The 21945-nt window shown below is 30.8% G+C and overlaps 4 protein-coding genes and 1 long non-coding RNA gene across 8 annotated transcripts in view; 3 read left to right on the top strand and 2 right to left on the bottom strand.

Moving 5' to 3' along the window:
- The window catches only part of LOC109595886 (ejaculatory bulb-specific protein 3), a 117866-nt gene that overhangs the window by 1535 nt on the left and 94386 nt on the right, over positions 1–21945 (bottom strand). The window lies entirely within an intron of this gene.
- Positions 56–4718, top strand: LOC109595894 (ejaculatory bulb-specific protein 3). Of its 3 annotated transcripts, none has more exons than XM_049961322.1 (4): positions 56–208; positions 2384–2565; positions 2622–2803; positions 4614–4718. In XM_049961322.1, the coding sequence occupies exons 1-4, from the start codon at positions 78–80 to the stop codon at positions 4695–4697; spliced, it is 579 nt and encodes a 192-aa protein (XP_049817279.1). In that variant the 5' UTR covers positions 56–77; the 3' UTR covers positions 4698–4718. The 3 variants fall into 3 exon arrangements, with proteins under 3 accessions (XP_049817279.1, XP_049817280.1, XP_019866887.2); XM_049961323.1 differs by lacking the exon at positions 4614–4718 and adding an exon at positions 3857–3883; XM_020011328.2 differs by having other exon boundaries at positions 71–208; positions 2366–2565.
- LOC109595928 (phosphoenolpyruvate carboxykinase [GTP]-like) lies at positions 3872–16633 on the top strand. Of its 2 annotated transcripts, XM_049961320.1 has the most exons (5): positions 3872–3924; positions 5625–5655; positions 14364–15198; positions 15254–15672; positions 15794–16633. In XM_049961320.1, exons 2-5 carry the CDS (start codon positions 5630–5632, stop codon positions 16446–16448), a joined length of 1935 nt encoding a protein of 644 aa, XP_049817277.1. In that variant the 5' UTR covers positions 3872–3924; positions 5625–5629; the 3' UTR covers positions 16449–16633. The 2 variants fall into 2 exon arrangements, with proteins under 2 accessions (XP_049817277.1, XP_019866924.2); XM_020011365.2 differs by lacking the exons at positions 3872–3924; positions 5625–5655 and adding an exon at positions 12981–13295.
- LOC109595916 (short-chain dehydrogenase/reductase family 16C member 6) lies at positions 17463–20235 on the bottom strand. The gene is made up of 6 exons (XM_020011351.2): positions 20095–20235; positions 18959–19121; positions 18747–18901; positions 18090–18267; positions 17666–18036; positions 17463–17611 (listed from the first exon to the last, which is right to left on the bottom strand). Exons 1-6 carry the CDS (start codon positions 20136–20138, stop codon positions 17536–17538), a joined length of 987 nt encoding a protein of 328 aa, XP_019866910.1. The 5' UTR covers positions 20139–20235; the 3' UTR covers positions 17463–17535.
- On the top strand, positions 20312–21276 carry LOC126264270 (uncharacterized). The gene is made up of 3 exons (XR_007547026.1): positions 20312–20447; positions 20505–20581; positions 21065–21276. It is a non-coding gene; the product is annotated as an uncharacterized LOC126264270 (long non-coding RNA).

Genomic DNA, 21945 nt, shown 5'->3' with positions numbered 1-21945 from the left:
AGTAGCAAAACAATTGATATATAAAAAGATGGATTCATCTTTTGAAATTTTTCCATTGTTTTGTAGTTTATTTGACTATGGGTCTCAATAAAGACAGACAGACGGAAACATTTAACCTTCTTGATAGCTCGAAAACAGTTGTGAATTTATTAAAAACGGGAATTCAGCAGTCAGTGCAAATGTTTAAATGTAATAATAATACCACAAGGTAAGCAAATTATTGACAATTTTACTAATTTTCGTTCGTGTATTGATTCTTCTTCTGTATGAACTAATTACCTTTGCAAATACAAGGCAAATATTAAATTTGTTTAATAACAATTATGTAAACATTTCATAGAAGTGTTATACAATATTTCTAAATACACATAAAAGATTTTACTACTTTAAATAATAATTAAATATTGTCTCTGCGCGTCATGGCACCTCCATATTTATTTAAAAAATAATTAAATTAATAGCATAATTTCGCAAAACACATCATATATTTATAATTTATTCATAAGTTTTAACAATCGTTTTTAAACGTGTACCTGTAACCAACTAAAACGAACAAATATTTGTTAAATCCACTGAAAATTTTTGAGCAAAATCGATTTATTATTTTGTAAAAGATGATTTATTCAATGCGAATAACCTAGTTTGAAATCAGAATCAGCAAAAACAAATTTCAAGGTTGGCAAGACCTTCAACAAGTCCAGTAGTTGTTTTAAATTAAAGACTGCTTAAAGATTACAATGAATGATTTGAAAAACCACAATTTTTATAAAAGTTGAATTAGTTCACCTGTTCAACCTTTCAAATATTATTAGAAATTTGCATACTCGATCTTATTTATTCAGGTCTAAACTTTTGTGCAGGATCACACGGTTTTAGGAATTGTGATAAGCAGGTGGTTGATAGTTATTAAGCTAAATATTTATTTTAACATTGACCTTAACATGTTCACCTTTTAATATCAACATAGAATAAAGATTGCCAATTAATTTAAAGACCAGAATTAAGTGCACATTTTGTTTACAATTAAGGAACGTGAGCTGTAATAAAACAAACTATAACGTTTTTAACTCTTCATGTAATTTTTTAACCTTCGTTTAGAATTATGTGAACATCTAATATGAATTATTGTTTCCGTGTAAATGTTTATGTCCCTAGTTCTCGAATAAAATTCTAATCATACCTTAACATTCAAGTCTACGTTTTCAATGTTATTTCCATGTACTAGATACTCGCTACGACAAATGAAAATGAAATAAGGAATCATTCTTCTCGTTATAATTGCTGGAGATGTCCTTGTCTTAAAAATATATAGGCAAAATTGACCAGGCTGGACAAAGTTGCGTGTAGTTCCTAATATAAATGAGTCGAAAATCTGTGAGGTAAGACATCTTATACAACTGAATCCGTAATTGGTGAATTTACATGTTTATTATTAGATGCCGTACATTTAGTCTTTATGGGAATTGGCATTTTTATCAAATTGAATTCTCAATCAAATTCAATGTGTGTGAAACGTTTAATCAAAATTATGTTAACGTGATTTATTTAAATTATTAAAAAACACTTTCCACTTCTATAATAAGTATCGTCTATATTATTTATAAACAATTATCAACCTAGAACGTAACTTAGTTTCTGTGTGAGTCATTTAATTAATTAAATACGACAGAAAGTCATTTCTACTGAATTAGACTTTATACCTGGGCATAGAAACAATAATAAACTCTACCTAGCTTGGACAATTGGAGTACGTAAAATGTGCTAAAAAATTTAATGATAAATTATGATAATCTCAAATGCAATTTGTGTTTTAACTCGTAAAAAGAGCAAATACTTATGTAAAATCATGCCATGAACCTTGTACGGTAGAAGGTCGTGGATACGTCACTTTTACTGTATATGTATTTAATTCGTGTATGTGGAGAATCGTTTTTGTAAATAAGTTAAATACCGTCAATTAAATGTTAATAATGGATTCGAATGCCCAAAATTATAAACGAATTGTCGATTATGGTATAAACACGTCCCTCGTTATTCTTCCAGTGAACTGCGTTGTTTTAATTAACATTGCAAATCAAGACATTACCTAAGAACGTTTATTTAATTAGTCAATTTAAACCATAGGGACAATAAAGAGTATGCAACCAAGATGACGAGATTTGAGCGCGTCTTTTATTGTTGGATTTAAATCTGTTTTATGATTGCAGTAAAATGTGGAAACTGTAATTGAATTATTTTATTTAGTTATAGAGTTATGCAAATAGGCCAAGGCGATTTTTTTTTCGAACGTTATATAAAAACATTTTTTCAAAACGTAGCATCACATATTTTTTCTAGATGAATAATGTAGGTATGTTTATTTTAGATAAATGAGTTTCCGTAGCATAATCCTTGTAGCCATCATCCCGTTAGTTTTATGCGCCCTGCCCCAAGAACGCAAGTACACGACGAAATATGACGATATAGATTTGGACGAGATCATACAAAATGAGCGCATTTTGAAGAAATACATCGACTGCCTTCTGGACAGAGGAAAATGCACGAGAGATGGAATGATATTAAAAAGTAAGTGGTTAATTGTCTCGTTTTTAACGTATTAATACAACCACCTGTTGTTCCAGAACATATGCAGGACGCCATAGAGACAGACTGCATAAAGTGTAGCAAAAAGCAAAAAGAAGGCTCGGAATATATCATTAGATATCTGATAGACAACAAACCCCATTACTGGTCTTCGCTGGAGGAAAAGTACGACCCCACTGAAAGTTACAGGAGAAAATATTTGGAAAGTAGAAAGTATGAAGTAAGAGCTGAACCATTGTTTCCTGTTTAATTACTGTTAATTTTTAATGAAAAATAAATTAAAGTTTTGTTTAATGTGTTATATTTTTTCACATTTTTACTTATCGAAAATGAAAACACATTACAAGATAATGCTGTCCAATTTTGTTGACTAATAAGTAAGAAACAATGAATTCTTCAGTGTACGTATTACAAAGTGTTTATTATCAGTCGTTTACTTGTCATTACCAAATTGGAAATAGATTATGAACACCAAATACGAAATTAATAACTGACTTCCTTCTTTTTGAGGTTTCTTATTTCTTGTATAACGCATACCTTTCTATTAAATGTGTTTTATGTAACGTATCAATTTTATAGTTTAGTTAATAATCCCGTTTGCTATGTGTGTTTCAAGGATCTAGCCCAGTTTGTAATAAAATTGTAAGTGTAAAAATTTAAAGATTTGTTTGGTCATGTTATGTATAAAAAATAATTGAATGTCACTTTATTTATGTTTAAATTTGCAGTCTAATTTTAGCAAATTTTATCTTAAATATTGCCAATTACTTACATAAGTTGTTTTATTGCTACAATTTGAAATTTGTTGCTCAATTTTAACAATAATGGCTATTTAGAAATTATGAAATATTTTTTGTGGTTCTGTATTTGTTTGTAATTATCGAAATGATTTGTAAAGAGAGTACATCTGACGTTAAATTGTTTTGTTTACCCAAACATTTATCTAACTTGTTAAGCAAGCGTATCAGTACTTTATCAACAAATGTTACCTATTATAAATTATAGTTACATTTTGGCTATTTTCACATTGCAGTTACAAAGTCATTTAGAAGTTACAATAAAAAACTCACCAAAGGCACTAAGGCCAAAATAATCGGACAAACAAAAATAAACAAAAAAAATGTTGACTCAAGCACTTGGGTCAGTGCAGGTTAAACATGTAAGAGTAATTTAAGATAAAATTTAAGAATAGTTGTACGTATCATTGTTGCGACAAACGAATCAATATCTTTGTTTACTGCTAAGTGAATTCAGATAATTATTTTTCTCCCAGTTAGTCGACTGATATAACAGTGGTAGCGAGCAGTTTTTATTACCTCAGACGTCCCACCACAAAACTCTGTAAGTACTTTCAAAAATTATACACAAAAACACTCAATTTTGTTATTGACCTTCGGGGTTAATTTGATAAGAAACGGTACTGGCCAGTCAGTCCGTTCAAGATCAAGATAGGGTAAAGAACTTTGACATGATACTCTCTATTGTCTCCAGAAACTTGCGCTTATCTTGTTGAGTTGCATATATTTTTTTGTTTTTGTTTTGTAGAGCTGATTTAATCGTTAGTGCTTTTCTGAAGTTTATTTTAATTGTTGCGAGTTTTTATTTTGAATTAATATGGAAATTTATTAATGCGAATCTTTATTTATTTTTATATTTTCGTGTACTAAGTAGATTACGATTTATGTTCTTATCTATTTTGTTATTATTTTTTTTTTTTTAATAATTTTATCAACTGGCATTCCATAAGTGTCCAATAATAAAAAGCCAACTGTTTATTTATAAAATGGCTCAAGAAACCTCATATTTAAAATCAATTATACCTATACTTCATGAAACCTTTTAAATTAAGATAATAATATAACACAACCAATTACATTATTCCAAATAAATGATTATTACTTCTTCTTATAATTAAAAATATCTGATATATTTTATTTTTATCAATTATTATTAGTTTAATCATTACTTAATGTGATATGATTATTTTTTAATTTTAGTTTTAAGATATTAATATGTCCGACTAATTACAGCACAAAATTGGAAAGGTTTCCGGAATGTCCAGCCAGTTATTGGCAACAGTACACTGGGTTGCCTATAGTCAAAATGATAATTAATCCACTTATACTTATGAATGAACACTTGTAGACATAGCCATACTATGTTTGTAGTATATTGTATTTGTAAGCGATTGCAGTACCGCCTACATGGTTTGTGGTAGTTGATGCACTGTTATGTTTATCATCAAAAATAAATTGAATTTTGGTTTTAGGAATTAATAGTTTAAATTCATTCATTCATATATTATCTGAACATTTTGATAGTTCCTTACACCTTTATTTTTTCTAGAAATATTTAGATAAAAATTGTTATATTTGTATTGTGAATAGATGTATAATCGTAATAAAAAGTTTTTGAACGATTATATAGATTTCTTAAAAATTGGAAAATATTTTGTTATTCGTTTATTATTTTCCACAGAAAATTACCTAAAAACGAAATAACAACTGATAAATCAATATGAAAATTGGACAATGCAGAATTAAACATATTCATGTGTAAAATTAAGCCACGCGTATTGATGTTATCAATTCCAGTCAAATAGTAATAAAGAACACGTGGAATGACGTCGTATTTCTTCTAATTCGCTGGCAGTTAGTTGGACTTGTTAGACGGGAATGCGAATTGCTTGATCACTACATATTAAAATAATTCTTCTTTAAATTTATAGTAAATCCTATCAATTTTTGTATATATGTTATTTAATTTTTAATTTTATAGGTCTATATCAAGAAATTTAATTGTAATTACCTCCTAATACATTTTAATTTAATATTAGTAATTGAGTCACTACAAATTGTTAATATAAAAGTATGCACATGATGATTAACATAATTAGTATGTATGATTATTAAACTATCACATTTAGTTGTGATATAATTCAGAAAGTGTTGACAATGTTTGATAACTACTTACATGAACACCATACTCGTGCCTCACTTAAACAAATAATTTTTTACTAATATATACATACTTTGTTACAGAAATCATGACGATCATATCTTTTTTAAGACGGTAAGTTATTTTTTATGTATATATCTACTAATCAAATTTCCTGTGCTAAACATGCTTAACTAGTAAAAGGTCTCCAATAAATTTGTAAGCCAATAATTTTGTTGACATCAAACTAGTATACAGGTTGGTCTTGAATCACTAGTGTCGACATATTTGCACAAATTAAACCCAATGACGACCAGTAGACGATTGTGTTATTTTTTATATTCGTGTTCTCAGCATCAATTCAATCATGTCCATTAACATCAATATATTCTGAGTGTAAAATTGATATATACTGCAACACAACAAATTAATTGTTTTAAAATTTTGTCTTAATTTAGAACCGGATTTAATCGGTTACCAATAACCGACACAGTTACTGTTTGTATTAATTATAGCACACCGATAGAAAAAGTAAATAAACAAGAAACCAAGCGATTGGAAAGCCTTCAACCAGAAAGCCGAGAGTTTATCTCGAACTGTCTAGAGGACAGACTTTTGATCCTGGTTTTAATAGACTAAGTCGAATTTTTGATAAAAAGATGCAAAGTTCGAGATATTTATATAACTCGTAATATGAGTTGCTTTATGGGCATTATAGAAATGTTTTAATAATTTAATCAACAATCGCAACCTTCAGACATTTCTGGAAAATTAAAAACATGTTTAGATAATTTTTAGTTAATTGTTTAATTATGTTACGACGGAACAAATATGAAAGTTGACCAATTTATATGAAATACCAATTTCGATAACAAAAAACCCCGACAATTTAAAATTTTAAAGAGTGCATTGAACAAGGTTGCTGTAAATCAAATTGCTTTGTTTTGGGTTAACGTACTTAACAACGGATTTTATATTGGAGATGTAAATTTCCCGCTAAATATAGCCATTTGTGTTCGCGATAAATTGGAGGACAAAGTCTTGGTAAAACGTCTTAAAATACTTTTACAATTATAGCGTTTCCTGCTTTCACTTTAGCGTCCACAATGTACAGTTCTGTACTTCCCAAAGCATAAAAAAATAATTTGGCCTCTCTAACTTTCTTTTTAAGTTCTTAGAAGTTGTCTTCTTAATAAAGTAGGCTGGATTTGAAAGCAAATTTTTCCCAAGCACTCCTTGAAAACACATAGATAATTAATAATTTTTATTAAAAAGTCAGTAAAACAATTGTGAAATGATATTGCAAATACTTGATGATGCAAAGAACGGTCAACAATTGGGAAACTTGAAGAGATAATAGAAATTCTAGAGGCTTCAAAGTTCAATTTAAATATTGAATTATCGGGTTAACAATAAGATATTTCTGGATGTTGGCGAGATGGTAAAAACTATATTGTTGTATTTAGATATGCAAGTGACGTATTTACAGAATTTCTTCCTGGTGGACATTTACGTAATTCCTCTAGCTTAACCGGGTACACCGGGTCATCAGGAAGTGATGAAGATCGAAGAGAATCGTTTTTTTTTTTTTATAAGCTGTAATTCTCGCAAATTTAAACCGTATTCTGGGAACTAATTGTTGGGTAATTCAAACTCGGTTCTTGCAAATTCAAGTTGAATTCTGAGAATACAAAATCATGTTGGCTAATTTGTGCCTCGCGTGGAGAAAATTAACATACTAAATTGAGTGGATTCGAAGGCCAGTTTGTAAATATCTAGAGATCCTCGACTTTGATTTGTTAAATGTTATTTATTAAACTGGAATGTTATAAAACACTCTAAAATTATATCTGTTCTTAAAAAAGTCTAAATTGAGAATAAATCCAGATAAAAAATTGATTGCCATTGTTCGAGTTTAGTCCTAACTAATAAATGTATTAATAGAAAATGATTATTAAAAGATTACAATTGAAATTAGTTATTTTTTTGGGGGCCAAGTATGAACTTGAAACTACTTTCATTTACAGCATTATTGCAAAAAGGAAAATTCCCCCTTACTTATTGAGGACAATAACTCGAGGTGGTACAAAAATGATTTCAGTTCTTAGAAGTATTGCATCAAGATCAAAAAACTGCTCCTGTTTCTTTTGCTCAAATGAGCTGTTAAGCCGAAGGTTATCGGGAAGTCGGAGAGATTGCATGTAAACAATCAGGTGTTTTACCACGAAGTTAATCCTGAAATTCGTCGTTAACGATAAAAAATCCTTTTTATTAATATTGGCATACTTTGACATTTTCCCCCGTGGAACAGTTGATTTGAAGGCCGAGTTACAAATATCAGATAAGCGGGCTCGACTTTGTGCCGGCTTCTCATTGGCCAAGACGATAGGTGTGTGGCTGATGCAACAAACTGAGCGTTTGCCAGTTGCCAGGCGGTACACAATTTATGTTGTAAATCAACGGGATTCCGACGTTCCTTATCGCGTTTGGACGTTGACGTCATGCTTGGCGCTTTTTAACCTCAAGTAAACAATAATCGAGGCGAATCAAAAAACAACTAATCAGCTAATCATTTGGTAACACGTCTCTTTTGCAAGAGGGGCTTGCTCTGTTTCGATAGCAGAAGACTTGATGAGTTTGCTAAGTTATTTATAGACTACCAATTATGGAGATTCGAAAACATGTCCGTTATTACACATTGACGTTGGATTTGTCTTCCTCAATTGGGGCTGAATCTGTTCACCAATCACTGTAGTCTAGCCTTAAATCTAATAACTCCAGCTGACATAATTAATAACAACTAAAATAGTAGTAAAAAAAGTCAGGAATAAAATAAAATAATTGACAAGAAAATAAGATTTCTATTTTAAAATATGTTTCCTCCATACTAGACTTTTTTATTTAACTCATGAAGAACTTAATTAATGTTCAGTGTCCATTGGAAACATTTTTCCAAGATCTTTATTTATGAAATTAAAATGAACATTCATAGTCAAATATCTAAAAAAAAAACTGTGTTAATCAAAATTAAGAAAGAAAACCTTTTTTCTGAATTGTGCCAATAATATAAAAAGCTTAATAATTAATAAAAAAAGAAGAGAAATCTATGCTTCTGTTTCATTATGAAAAATATTAAGTGCATTCAAATTTAGATCTGTATTTCAGGATATTACATTGAAATTTAAACATGACTGGACCAAAGGTTACCAAAATATCAGTAAAAATAGTTTTTTAAATTTAAATTTGAGTGGACTGTATTTTTTTCAGGAGAAACTTCACAAAGAAAAATTATTTAGATTTTCTTCATTATTGTAAATGTTCTAACTGCTCCCAAATTTTTATCACCCATTTAAAAACACCTTGTACATCAGAATTAATGAGCACATTATTTATTTCACATTTTAATTAAAAAAACAATAGTAAGCAAAATTGAAAATGGGTAAATGTGCCACAACTAGTTCAACTAATAAATTTAAACAATATAAGTTTTACATAATAAGGTTCACAAATGATGCGGATAAATCTAGATATTCTGGCAAGAAAGCGAAAGTAGTGGAAATGCATAGAGATTTCGAGAATGAATTAAATTTAATAGATATATTTTCGTATAAATTATAATTTTCACTGATCTTTAAGCACATCATATGACTGACATCTTTACCATAATTTTAATCGTGCCATTGATAGTCTTGAACAATGTTCCAGACAGGGTCGATACTCGAACCGCATGACTCTTTATCAATTGATTGATGAATGGAAATTCCAGAATATTAATCGAGATTCAAACTTTTGCGTCCTCTCAAAGGGCTGCCCTATTTAATAACCAGATTTGGCAGCATTCGCCAAAAATAGCAAGTAATGGTCCTCTTTATCAAAATGACTTGTTTCAAAATTGGGTACGATTAAAATTATTTATGTAAGCATAAACAATATTTTTTATCAAGTTTACTGTATAATGTTTACGAATTTCTGTATAAAGTTCAGTCTGGAATTTCTTAGAATCCTTTGACAGATCTTGTTTATTTTTTAGTTTTTTACATGATTTTCAATTTATTTAATCGTAAATATTTACACGACAAAATTTTAAACGTATCACTATTTTTATATTAATGTAACTATATTTTTTTTATATAAATATGTAACATAAAAATATCTCGTCTAAAGTTCATGTGCTTTGTGGGAATCACGGGACGGGACTTTATACTCTGGACGGTGTCCAATGGAACGTTTTTAGTTTCCACGGAAAAATTGATAATTTGGCCTACATACATACATTTTAATCAAATGTTGATTCAACATGTCCGACCTTTATTTTTCTGCAAATGTTTTGCAAATAGTACACAAACATGCGTTCTAAACTTAATCTTTTACTGTTAATTAATTGTTGTTGTTTCTAATTAATTTTAATTTACCAAATATGTTTTCTTTCTTAATTTAGAAGAAATAATTCCATAGATAAATCGCTGGTTCATATTTTTAGACGAACGCCAGATGTTTATGCCAAACAAATATTTTCTGTATAAACAAAACGATTTTCGATTTCCTTTAAATTAAATTTAACTAATTGTCCTACAGTTACCCTTCATGAAATTCTGGTAATAGATCACAAGTTGCATTATTTTTAAATTTTCAGAGACCCCCGCGTTATTTCGCAATCCGTTTCAAAATGTATCCTTGAAAAACGATTTCCAAAAACTTATTTACACATCTATGACACCCCGATATGACGTCCAATAAATATGTTTTTCGTTATATCAAGAGTGCTTACAATTAGATTAAAAAAATTCGAAAACAATTATATTTTAATATTGCGGAAATTATACGTTTTTTAATAGGTTTATTACGAGCAGATGTTGATGACTCTGATTAGAATACTTTAAACTGATAGAACAAGTTATTTACTCCACGCTCTAGTTTTTGTAGAAGTAATTAATGATAATGTGAGTGGATTTATATCACTGACATGATTTGCCATTGTCTAAACACACAGAACAATACGATCAAATTGAAATTATTACTTTATTAAAAGTCCAGAAACGATGATAATATTGTAAACATATTTCTGGAAATGTTTTTTTTTTGGTTGTTATTAATTTTAGTAAATTTATTTACGTTCCTACGTTTTAGCGTAAACATGATAAAGTTAGTAAAAATGATTGAACATTTTTTAATTACTCTGTAATCAATTTCAAACCGAAAATTTTGTACTTTATTATAATATTTATGCTTTTATCAACAAATCCATGAGAAATTTGTCAATTTATATTTAATGAAAGGCAATGGCCACGAATCACTTGCAGTAAATGTTAAAATATTTGAAATAAATCTCTATTTAATATCTTTCTCAATTAATATTTAAAAAGATTGTAATTATTTAGGATTCTATAACTAATATAAACATGATTATAGTTTTATTAAATTAAAACTGTTTTATGTACAAGTCTAGTAATAATAATTAATTTTGCTAAATTTATTTGTCGTTACATTTTAAATAAAATGTAAAATATGATTTGATGATAACATTTTTTCTTAATTACTATTCAATCAATATCAAAATGAAAAACTTGTATTTTATTACCATATAATATTTTTCCATTTAGCAATTCATGCGAAATATGCCAATTTATACTTAATGAAGTACGATAAACACAAATCATTTGCAATAAATGTCTATATATTTGAAATAAATTCCTATTCTCTTCTCTTTTTCAATTAATATGTAAAAAAACTATAATTACTGCGGATTTTATTATGATAATTTAATTAAAACATTTGGATAAATTTGAAAAAAAAAATTGAATAATACTAACTAAAAAAGTTGTACTTTATTATAATATTTATATTTTTATCAATAAATTCGCATGAAATATGTCAATTTATACTTAATAAAAGACAATCACTTTCAATAAACGTGTAAATTCCTATTTAATATCTTTCTGAATTAACATACTAAAAAAATTGTAATTATTGGAGATTTTATTATTTATCTGAATATGTTTTTTCATTTTATTTAATTATTGTTAAATAACTAATTATTGAGGATATTATTATTGATATGAAGATGATTATTTATATTATTTAATTAAAATTATTTTTATATACACGTCTGGTAATAATAATTATTAATTTTTCCAGATTTATTTATGTACTACATTTTACTGTAAACATGATAATTTGGAAAAAAAAATTATTTTTTTATTAATAGTAAAAATGTTTTTATACACAAGTCTAGAATTAAGAATAATAATTATTATTAATTTTACTAAATTTATGTACTAAAATCATTGAAAATTTTTATTTACTTTGCAATCAATATCGAACCGAAAAGTTTGTACTTCATTATAATATTTATACCTTTATCAATAAATTCATGCGAAATATACCAATTTATACTTAATGAAAGACAATGGATACGAATCACTTGCAATAAATGTTTAAATATTTGAATTAAATGTAAAATAAAACAGTAATTATTGAGAATTTTATTATTGTGTGAACATGATTATTTCCTTTTATTTAATTTAAATTGTTGCAACGTCTTATTATTTAATTAATACTAAAAAACGATGATTATTAGGGATTTTATTATTGATAAGAACATGATTATTTGATTTTATTTAATTAAAATTGTTATATACAAGTGATATTTTTCATTTCATAAAACAATACATTAATAAAATAGTTAATTTCAGTTTTTATTACGTGTTAAATGCACGATTATATCATAAAACAATACCAATCAGTGAATAAAATTAAAAAAAATATGGGTTATTGTTTTTCAATCATTTTGATGTATTTTCTTTCGTAAGCACCCAAATTTAATTTATTTGCATCATTGTTTCATTATTAATAAAACTATAAATCTTTGAACATAACACATTATTAATAAAACTATAAATCTTTGAACATAACACAAATTTAAGTTTTAATTATCGAAAGTAATAAAATCAATTAATCAGTGTTAAAACATTTGTACAAAATTTTTGTGGCAAATCTGGTTAGAAATAAAAGTAAATTCACTTAATTTACTATTAATAAATTTACCACGTAATTCTACAAAACATTATTTTTGAAAGTAAATTACTGAGGCTGGATATATTTGTGATCTCACTGATTTAAATTGATCTTATTGTACTTTTTATAGGTATGTTTACCATACCTGCGATTACGATAAGTTAATTACCTCGAGTTAAATTTTCACTTCCCCCAGATAAAATTTTATGGTTTCACACAAACAATCAATCTGCGATTTTAGTAATTGTGTCCAATTCCATAAGCCACTTAATCTAGAAAAAACAAGACCATACAGTAAACTAATTGCTAAATTGTAAGGGAAATAATCAAAGCCAAAGATCATTTTTTTTTGTTGACGGAGAGGTGTTATCAATCCCCCACCATCCGGGAGTTTCCATATATACGCAGACCGGCGCTGGAACTCCATCATACAAGTGTTCGCTCTTCTAGAGTTCGCGTGTGTATACAACCAAAAAGTTTCTTTGTCTACCATTTTGTAAGTCTCTTACAATTCTGGCTAACACATTCAAAAAACTGATCGCCAAATATCACAGGCCAAATTGTTTCATCTCGAAGTCCGATAAAATATACCTAAAATTCATTTTCGGGTTTTATTCTATGTACCATAAGAGTTACACTTAGGCAGTTTCGTTTAATTAATATTCGCGGGAAATTCACCTTAAATTTTGCGGTTAGTTCGAGTTAGTAAGTTAAAGAAGACCAGACAAGATGCCAGACGTAATCAACAAAAACAATAACACGTAAGTTTAATTCTGTGTGACGCTATATAGTTTATAGTTTTGTCCAAGAAATACCGCAACAATAATTTAAACATGCGTTTATATTGTTGTGACGTACTTTTGTTAAAACAGATTATATTCGAAATATTTCTTTGACGAAAAATTTCTGTTATAATATATTGTTACAATTTTAATAAATAGATTTTTTTATAGACAATTTGCTTATTTAAATATTGATATTCTATATATTGTTCCCTTAATAACATTCACCATGTTATTACCACAAACGTTATCAATGTATATTTTTTAAATTCTTTAAATAAAGGTGTCTCAAATTACACTCATATGTAATTGATAGTCATTGTTTAAAGCCAAAGCAATGATTGTATTTTTCGTGAGTCATGAATCCGATATAAATAATATCATAGCCGGTGGAAAATTCTACAATGTTCAGGTACAATGTAAGGAGCCTGTAGGTTTTAGAATGTACCAGATGCGAGACTTAAAAAAACATAAACAACATCGAGAAAGGGGATTCCAATTCTAACTAGTTTTCTGACGTAACGTTTTAAATGTTATCATCAAATTGGTCAAAGTCCGATCAAAAAACAGACTTCCTACATGACACTCCTCTCAACGTGTTATCTTATGTTTTTAATTTAGCTGCGTGCCACAGCGAATATTAAATTTTATCAGTACGGAATAATATGTAATTTGTACACATGCAAATTAAATTGTGGTGTTAAAAATTTATTGTTGATCTCAGATTTCCCCAGACCAATTATAAAGCAATGCACGGTTATTACAGACTAATCAAGTCCTTTCTAAAATTGAAATAAATCGATATTTAAGCGACAACAGCAAATTTTCTGCAGCCTATATATCGATTACTGAGTTGCAATTACTTTCAAACTCTAAACCCCAACATTAAACGTGGGATATCCGCGAGATCTTGCCACACACTCGCGTATTGATTTCCTAAACTTCACCCTCAACCCGAAAGACCTTGACCGAGCTCAAAACGGCGGTCCCACAAATTATCAAACTTCTCCCCCTCAACACCTAACAGCTGATCATTATTTATTACAGCTATGCCAACGAGATCGGTCGCTTCTCCAAGAACCATCCGAATGTCGGACTGTTCAACCAGCTTAGGGGAATCAGCGTCGTCAATGGCGACATCAAAGATCTGTCCCCGAAAGTCAGGGCTTACGTGGAGGAAAACATCGACCTGTGCCAGCCCGAACAGGTCCACATCTGCGACGGTACCGAGCACGAAAACTCCCATCTCCTGGACTTGATGCAAAAGAAGGGCACGATCATCCCGTTGCCCAAGTACCAGAACTGTTGGTTGGCCAAGACCAACCCCGCCGACACCGCTCGCGTTGAATCGAAAACCTTCATCTGCACCGAGAAACGGGCCGAGACCATCCCAACCACCAAGCAGGGCATCAAGGGAACCTTGGGCAACTGGATCTCCCCGAGAGACATGGACTCCGCCGTCAAGGAACGTTTCGCTGGATGCATGAGAGGTCGCACCATGTACATCGTCCCCTATTCCATGGGACCCCTGACATCTCCGCTCTCAAAAATCGGCATTGAACTTACCGATTCACCCTACGTGGTCGCCTCGATGAGAATCATGACAAGAATGGGCAAGGCTGTTTTGAGCAAGCTCATTGAAACTGATGAATTTGTGAAATGCCTTCACTCGGTCGGCACTCCGGCGAACGGATTTGTGGAAATGCCCAGCTGGCCTTGCGATCCGGAACGCACAATTATCTTGCACAAACCGGCATCCAATGAAATCGTCTCTTACGGCAGTGGATATGGTGGTAACTCACTCCTGGGCAAGAAATGTTTCGCTTTGAGAATCGGCTCCACCATTGCCAAGAGGGAAGGATGGTTGGCAGAGCATATGCTGGTAAGTTTTATTGAAGTTGATCTAAGGCAAACGTTTAACAACAACATGGGTTTAGATTTTGGGTATCACCAACCCTCAAGGCAGAAAGCGTTACATCGCCGCTGCTTTCCCATCAGCTTGCGGCAAGACCAACTTGGCCATGATGACACCTTCTCTACCCGGATACAAAATCGAATGCGTTGGAGATGACATCGCCTGGATGCGCTTTGACAGCAACGGCCAACTGAGAGCCATCAACCCTGAAAACGGATTCTTTGGAGTAGCCCCCGGTACTTCAAACAGCAGCAACCCGATTGCTATGAAAACAGTGTTCAAGAATACCCTGTTCACTAACGTCGCATCAACCAGCGACGGTGGAGTTTTCTGGGAAGGAATGGAAAATGAAATCGACGACAACGTCAAAATCACAGACTGGAGAGGCAACCACTGGGTCAAAGGAGAAAGCAAAACACCAGCTGCCCATCCCAACTCAAGGTAAATTTCAATTCCAATATTCCCGACAACAAATACTAAAATACAATAATTAAAAATACACTGATAACGTAAGCCTCGATTAAAGATAAATGCAACAATTAATAATTATTGTTGTTTACAGATTTTGTACGCCGGCTGAACAATGCCCAATTATAGATCCAGAATGGGAGGCACCCGAGGGAGTTCCGATTTCGGCAATCCTATTTGGAGGCCGCAGACCGGCTGGAGTTCCCCTCGTTTACGAGGCGAGAAACTGGAGACACGGCGTGTTCATCGGCGCCGCCATGAGATCCGAAGCAACGGCCGCCGCCGAACACAAGGGAAAAGTTATCATGCACGATCCGTTCGCAATGAGACCCTTCTTTGGTTACAACTTCGGCCACTACTTGGAGCACTGGCTGAGCATGGAAAACCGTTCCTCAACTCTGCCCAAGATCTTCCACGTTAACTGGTTCAGAAAGGACAGCGACGGCAAATTCTTGTGGCCCGGATTCGGTGAGAACTCCAGGGTGCTGGATTGGATCCTGAGGAGATTAGACAATGAAGACTGCGCTTTGAACACACCCATTGGACTGATTCCCAAGGAGGATGCCATCAATCTGACTGGTCTGAAAGAGGAGATCAATATGAAAGAGTTGTTCGCCCTGCCAAAAGACTTTTGGCTGGAGGAAACCTATGCTATCGATAAATACTTCCAAGAGCAAGTCGGTATGGATCTCCCAGAAGCCATCAGTGCTGAACTTAAGAATCTTAAGAAACGTATCAATGAAATGTAAATCAATATTCCATAAATGTTTAAATGTTTTTATGTGTAGCTATGACATTATTTACTTCTATTCTTGAAGTATGCTGGTATTATATGTACGTTTTTAAATTTTAGTTTAGTTTTAAGTATTTTTTTAATTACATTAAGCTGTGTAAATGTATATTATTTTACTAATAAAGTATCGTTTAATTTAAATTTCTGAGTTAATTTTTTTACTACAAATAACTAATATAATATAAACTTTAACAACAATATACCAAATTCTATATTTCTTAAATTAAAATATTAAAATAATTCCATTCTATCATATTTAAGTTTATAAAAATATGAAAACTAAGGAGACTTAAAATTATTATAAACTTTAACAACAATATACCAAATTCAATATTTTTTAAATTAAAGTATAAAAATTATAATTCGATTTTATCATATTTAAGTTTATAAAAATATGTGAGTAAACATTAATCATATATATGTTATAATTAACTGTTAATATGTAATAATTACATATAGTGGTGCTTAATAATTAATTAAACGTTTTCAATTTAAAAAAATAATTGAAAAACATTTTGCTGCTTTATAAAACAAGTAAATATGACATAACATAAAAGTGAGGAGAAGTAATTAGTATTTCATTAAATTAGTGATGTCAATGGTTGTCAAATACGTACTTTTACACTACGTTACACTGATTTAACAAACGTAAATTTGTGATATTAATACAAAGATAATAAATTTTTGTCCCAACATTAGGCAACCAAGTTTCCAAACATTAAAACTAACATTCACAGGTCTCTCTTTGAGTTTATCATACAAGTAAAAATTAAATAATTACTTGAAGTACTTATATTACTTTTATTTAAATGTACACATAATAATATTAATCAATAAAAGATGTATACTAATAGTTATAAATGTGCAAATAAAAATTATACATATATAAATGAAATTAGCAAATATATAATTAAATTTAAACTAATTGTAAGTATGTATTTTGAATTAATTAGTTAAATGAAAATAAGTGTACAACTAAATATATATTTTTATTTATATTACACTAATTTATTATGAACTTATTTTCAAATGTGTGTCATATTTTACTTTTTATCTGTATCCACGAACGCTTCAAAACTGTCTTTTAAATCAATGAAAGACTTAGTTGGGAATATCCACCTAAAAATTCAAAAATAGTTAGTGCAATAGCACAAATAATTTCAAATTAATCACCTTGGGAGATTGGCAAAAGCATGCATGTAACCGGGAATCGACTTCTCCGTTATATGATTCGTCTGACAGTACAAAATAGTCTCGGCGACCTCTTTGGGTTTCTGAAGCGGCATTAAATTGGGGAATCTAATAACTGGATTCTTGCACAACCCCGTGTCCACCATGAAGGGATAAATCGAGGTCAGATGAATATTATTCTTCGGATTCCTCCTGAGCTCCTCTTGAAGAGCCTCCATCATGCCCCTGACGGCAAACTTCGAAGCACAGTACGGAACCAGGTTCACCAGTCCCAACTGCCCGGCCATGGAGGACAAAGCTACGATGTAACCGTGATTGTTCTTCTTCATGGCAGGAAGGAAAGCTTCGATGGTCTGCAAGATGAATGATTGTAAATTGTGTTAATTGAGTGTTTTTATCAGCTAACCCAGAAGTGCGCCATCACGTTTATGTCTATGATCTTTTGTATTTCGGTGGATGTGTGTTCGAGCAAAGGATGCGTTGGCATAATTCCAGCGTTGTTAATTAAAATTGTTACATCTCCGACGTCTTTGCGCACTTGCTCCGCCGTTTGCAGAACGCTCTCCCTTTTTGATATGTCACATCTAGAATTGTACATCATTATAGAACGATGAGATTTTGTATCTACATTATTTTAACACCTAATTGATATAATTGCATTTCATTATTGACTTTAATAATATAATTGTATTTGTGTATATATGTGTGCTGAATTTTATTTATCTTTGACCCTAAATAATGAAGTCAAAGGTCAAAATTAATAAGGTGTAATGAGTACAAGTGTGTAAACTAATAAAAATATTGTTTTGCTACTTGAGGTAAATTTAAAAAGAATGGCGAAATGTTCGCCATGATAAGATAAAATATTAATTTAAATACATGCGGAAACAAGGAATTTCCTAAACAAATATAATTATAAAAAGTCCACAACAACAATTGCGTTTCTAACAATTGACTGGGAAATGTCATATTTATGTTACTAATGAAATCTACATGAGAGTAAATAAAATTAATAAACTACAACCACGCGAATTTAATAGAAATCTGAGTCATCGTTACTTACACATATGAATAAGCTTTTGGGTAGTTTCTGTTGGCAATTTCTTGCATTGTTTTTTTGTTATTTTCTTCGTTTATGTCCCACCCAACTACGGTGGCCCCTTTTGATGCGTACAAAAGGGCCAGCTCCTTCCCTATCCCATGGCCAGTTCCTGTGATCTACAACAGAATAAGAACAATGACAACACACATTATTATTAAACTTGTGTTACTTACTAAAACAATCTCTCCTTTGACCGACTGTGCAGGTTTCGGCGTAAAAAGTTCATAGATGGCCTCGCCGGAATAATAAATCAGTTTTACAAAAAAGGCTACTATCAAACCTAAGGCAAGGACGATTTCTTGGGCAATGGCTATTGGATTGACTGGATCCGCTTTCCTAAAAGGAGGTTTCATCTTTAAATCGTCATTGAATGTTAGCAAATTAAACAACTTAGTAAGGAAATCCAATTTCCACGGGATAGTTGTGTAAAAAATTGAAAAATACTTTCGCAGATAATTTGTTCGTCATGTCCGAATAAACAAATCATTGTTTACAAGCTAAGAACAAATCAAATATTGGAGTCATTATTTTTAATATTATTTTTAGCCTTATCTTAAAAATTCAATATTGATTCTGATATCTCATACACATATGGGTTGGGATGACAATAATTATGAAACAATATTAAATACTATTAAGCCACATCCTTATTTGAGGGTATTTTGTTAAAAAAGTTTGGTGTTGTTTATTTTATATACATTTATTTTTACATCACATCTATAAAAATATTCTATTAGGTAAATTATTCTAGACTGAAGATGTCATTGCAATAAATAATGTAGTATTAGAATAATATATACTAATTAGTGCCTATGAGAAATAATGTACAATTAGTATTGTCACATCATTTGTTGATATAATATTTATTGTTGCAAGTAACATTTTTAAATTCATTTTATTTCAATTTACATACTATTCAGAAAATGTTTAGTACAAAAGTTTTTAAATGCCTTTTTCACAAACCACAAATATTGAATTGGCTTTAATTAATAATATGGACATATGCAATTATCAGTTTATTTACACATCCAATTGATATTCTAACAAGCAAGTAATAGTAATGGGTTAATTAAAAATTTTTTCCAAGAAAATTGTAATTATATTATACTCCATTGATGAACTGAATTTTAATTTCAAATTAATTCAAATTTACTCAGATCAAACATAAATAAATCTTAATGTTGTTATTGTAAATATAAGTGTCCCAATGTCAAGAACGCCCATTGCAAATCACTTTATCATAGCAGCAGAAATATCAAGAATTGCCGATTAGCAGCCAACGAAAAACGATAAAAATAAATTTACTTACGTTTCGGTCAACTCGACGCTTATTTTAGGTTTGGTCGTTGTCATTTTTCCCAGTTGGTGAAGCTCCCGGTCCTGCTGCTCAAGCACTGATCTCACGGTGTTTCGCTTCTAAATGAAACGAGTAAATTGAAAACACAACTTGACCCCGTAGATGCACTTTAATTGATCTTATCATTTATAGATACGTATTTTCGTGCAACTGTACTGTTTAAATTTTTATGGCACCGTATCGATTACGGTCGGTCATTTCTGAAACAAAATGATTGTAATTTGGTTGCCGGGCTATTTCTACGGGGGACGCACTTTTGCGTCCAAGGAAACTTCGTTTCCTTTACAACATTTATATGATTAACAGTACGTACCATGGAAATTGCAACTTGGATGCGAAAACTCACTGAAACGATATTGTAGAGATTTGACTGCACACGTGTGCGTCCGCAACCGAGATGTTTGTTTATCGTCTATCTGCTTTTTATTTATATAGTGATGTAAGTACTACTCCTATTAAACACAAACGTTATTAATTATGTCCCATGATACATATACTTAAATACACGAATAATTAGATGATAAGTCCGCATTTTGAAACACAATGGCTCAACTAGGGTTCACACGCATTATGACTTTTTGATGGACAAATTAGCCGGTACGTAATACATTAGTCGGTAGAAACAATTAAATTTACGATGTTAAATAATTTTTTAAATGGTAAATGTATGCAAAAAAGTGATTAGCAATTTTGAACCTTTGTTCAACAATATTTCACTCGTAAATAATTAGTACACAATAAAAACAACTATTGCTAATTTGAAAACTGTGTATTAATTATTTTGCACAAAAATCGCAGCCCGATATAATTTTTAAACATTCATATTCCACTTAAACTTTCATTGAACTGCGAATGCGGAGCAAAATTGGTACGCGGTTGGTCTATTATTGATTAAAAAATCGATTTTGATTTATTATTTCAGTTTTATGTGGCTGTAATAATTGTGCGGTCGTTATTTTAAAAAGGAACGAAAGGATCCTTACGAAGTGTTCGTGTTAATCTGTCTACTCACCGTTAGAGGGTGGCAGCATGAAAAAGCGGACTCCTCGACTATTTTAAACTTTCATCGAGAGGCGACAAAAATTTTAAAATTCTCAATAATTAATACAGTATAAAAGCAAATTAATTATTTAACAGCCCAATAAATTAACGTTTTATATTGGCTGATCTATTATTTCACACCCCAGTCCCATTATCCAATTTACTTGAACAATCAATATTTTTTAGATGTTTATTAGCTTCACAGAATATTGGTTTCTAAAACGACCGTCTCGAATTTGTTTTATCGCATCCCTTTTTGGGGACAAAGTGTAATTTATTGATGGCAATCTCTACTTGCCATCCGGATCGTATCTCCGTACTTAATCTTAATTTACAATGATGTTTTATTCAGACGCGTCTGGAAAGCTGAAACAAATGTAGTCGGAGCTGAAATTATCTGCGTATTTAAAATTTACAAATATCACAACTAAATTATTAAAACACACGAACCTACGACTATTTCGAACTAGTAATTTGATTTAAACGAAAAACTCCACGTCTGCCGGGACAGCTAATTGAGTTTCTAACGTCTGTTGGTAAATGCTCTCAGTGGGTGATTTATTTCTTCAGCTGATATATTTTTTGCTGTGCAATTTAAAAGTTACTTCACTTCACGCCTCCCAACGGACCGGCTAATAAAACCCGGAATTAGCCACAAGGTCTTGTGTGACATACAGATAACTGTGCCGCTGAAACGACCCAACAAAATCTTTGTTAAGTCACTTCGGCTTTTTCAGAACACACCGGGGGCTTACTTTTTAT

This window comes from Aethina tumida, chromosome 1, assembly GCF_024364675.1.
Source record: "Aethina tumida isolate Nest 87 chromosome 1, icAetTumi1.1, whole genome shotgun sequence".
In the NCBI taxonomy this organism is placed as follows: Eukaryota; Metazoa; Arthropoda; class Insecta; order Coleoptera; family Nitidulidae; genus Aethina; species Aethina tumida.
The sequence above is the reverse complement of the archived record's forward strand: the minus strand, read 5'-3'. Positions and strand labels throughout refer to the sequence as shown.

Coding starts and splice junctions, on each gene's coding strand:
- LOC109595894 (XM_049961322.1), top strand. CDS start 78: ATGGGTCTCAATAAAGACAGACAGACGGAAACATTTAACCTTCTTGAT. Junction 209..2,383: donor TGTAATAATAATACCACAAG/GTAAGCAAATTA, acceptor GAGTTTCCGTAG/CATAATCCTTGTAGCCATCA. Junction 2,804..4,613: donor TGGAAAGTAGAAAGTATGAA/GTAAGAGCTGAA, acceptor GACTAATTACAG/CACAAAATTGGAAAGGTTTC.
- LOC109595928 (XM_020011365.2), top strand. CDS start 13,264: ATGCCAGACGTAATCAACAAAAACAATAACAC. Junction 13,296..14,363: donor ATCAACAAAAACAATAACAC/GTAAGTTTAATT, acceptor TATTTATTACAG/CTATGCCAACGAGATCGGTC. Junction 15,673..15,793: donor GCTGCCCATCCCAACTCAAG/GTAAATTTCAAT, acceptor TGTTGTTTACAG/ATTTTGTACGCCGGCTGAAC.
- LOC109595916 (XM_020011351.2), bottom strand. CDS start 20,138: ATGACAACGACCAAACCTAAAATAAGCGTCGAGTTGACCGAAAC. Junction 18,268..18,746: donor CCAAAAGCTTATTCATATGT/GTAAGTAACGAT, acceptor GTACAATTCTAG/ATGTGACATATCAAAAAGGG. Junction 17,612..17,665: donor GCTTTTGCCAATCTCCCAAG/GTGATTAATTTG, acceptor TTGAATTTTTAG/GTGGATATTCCCAACTAAGT.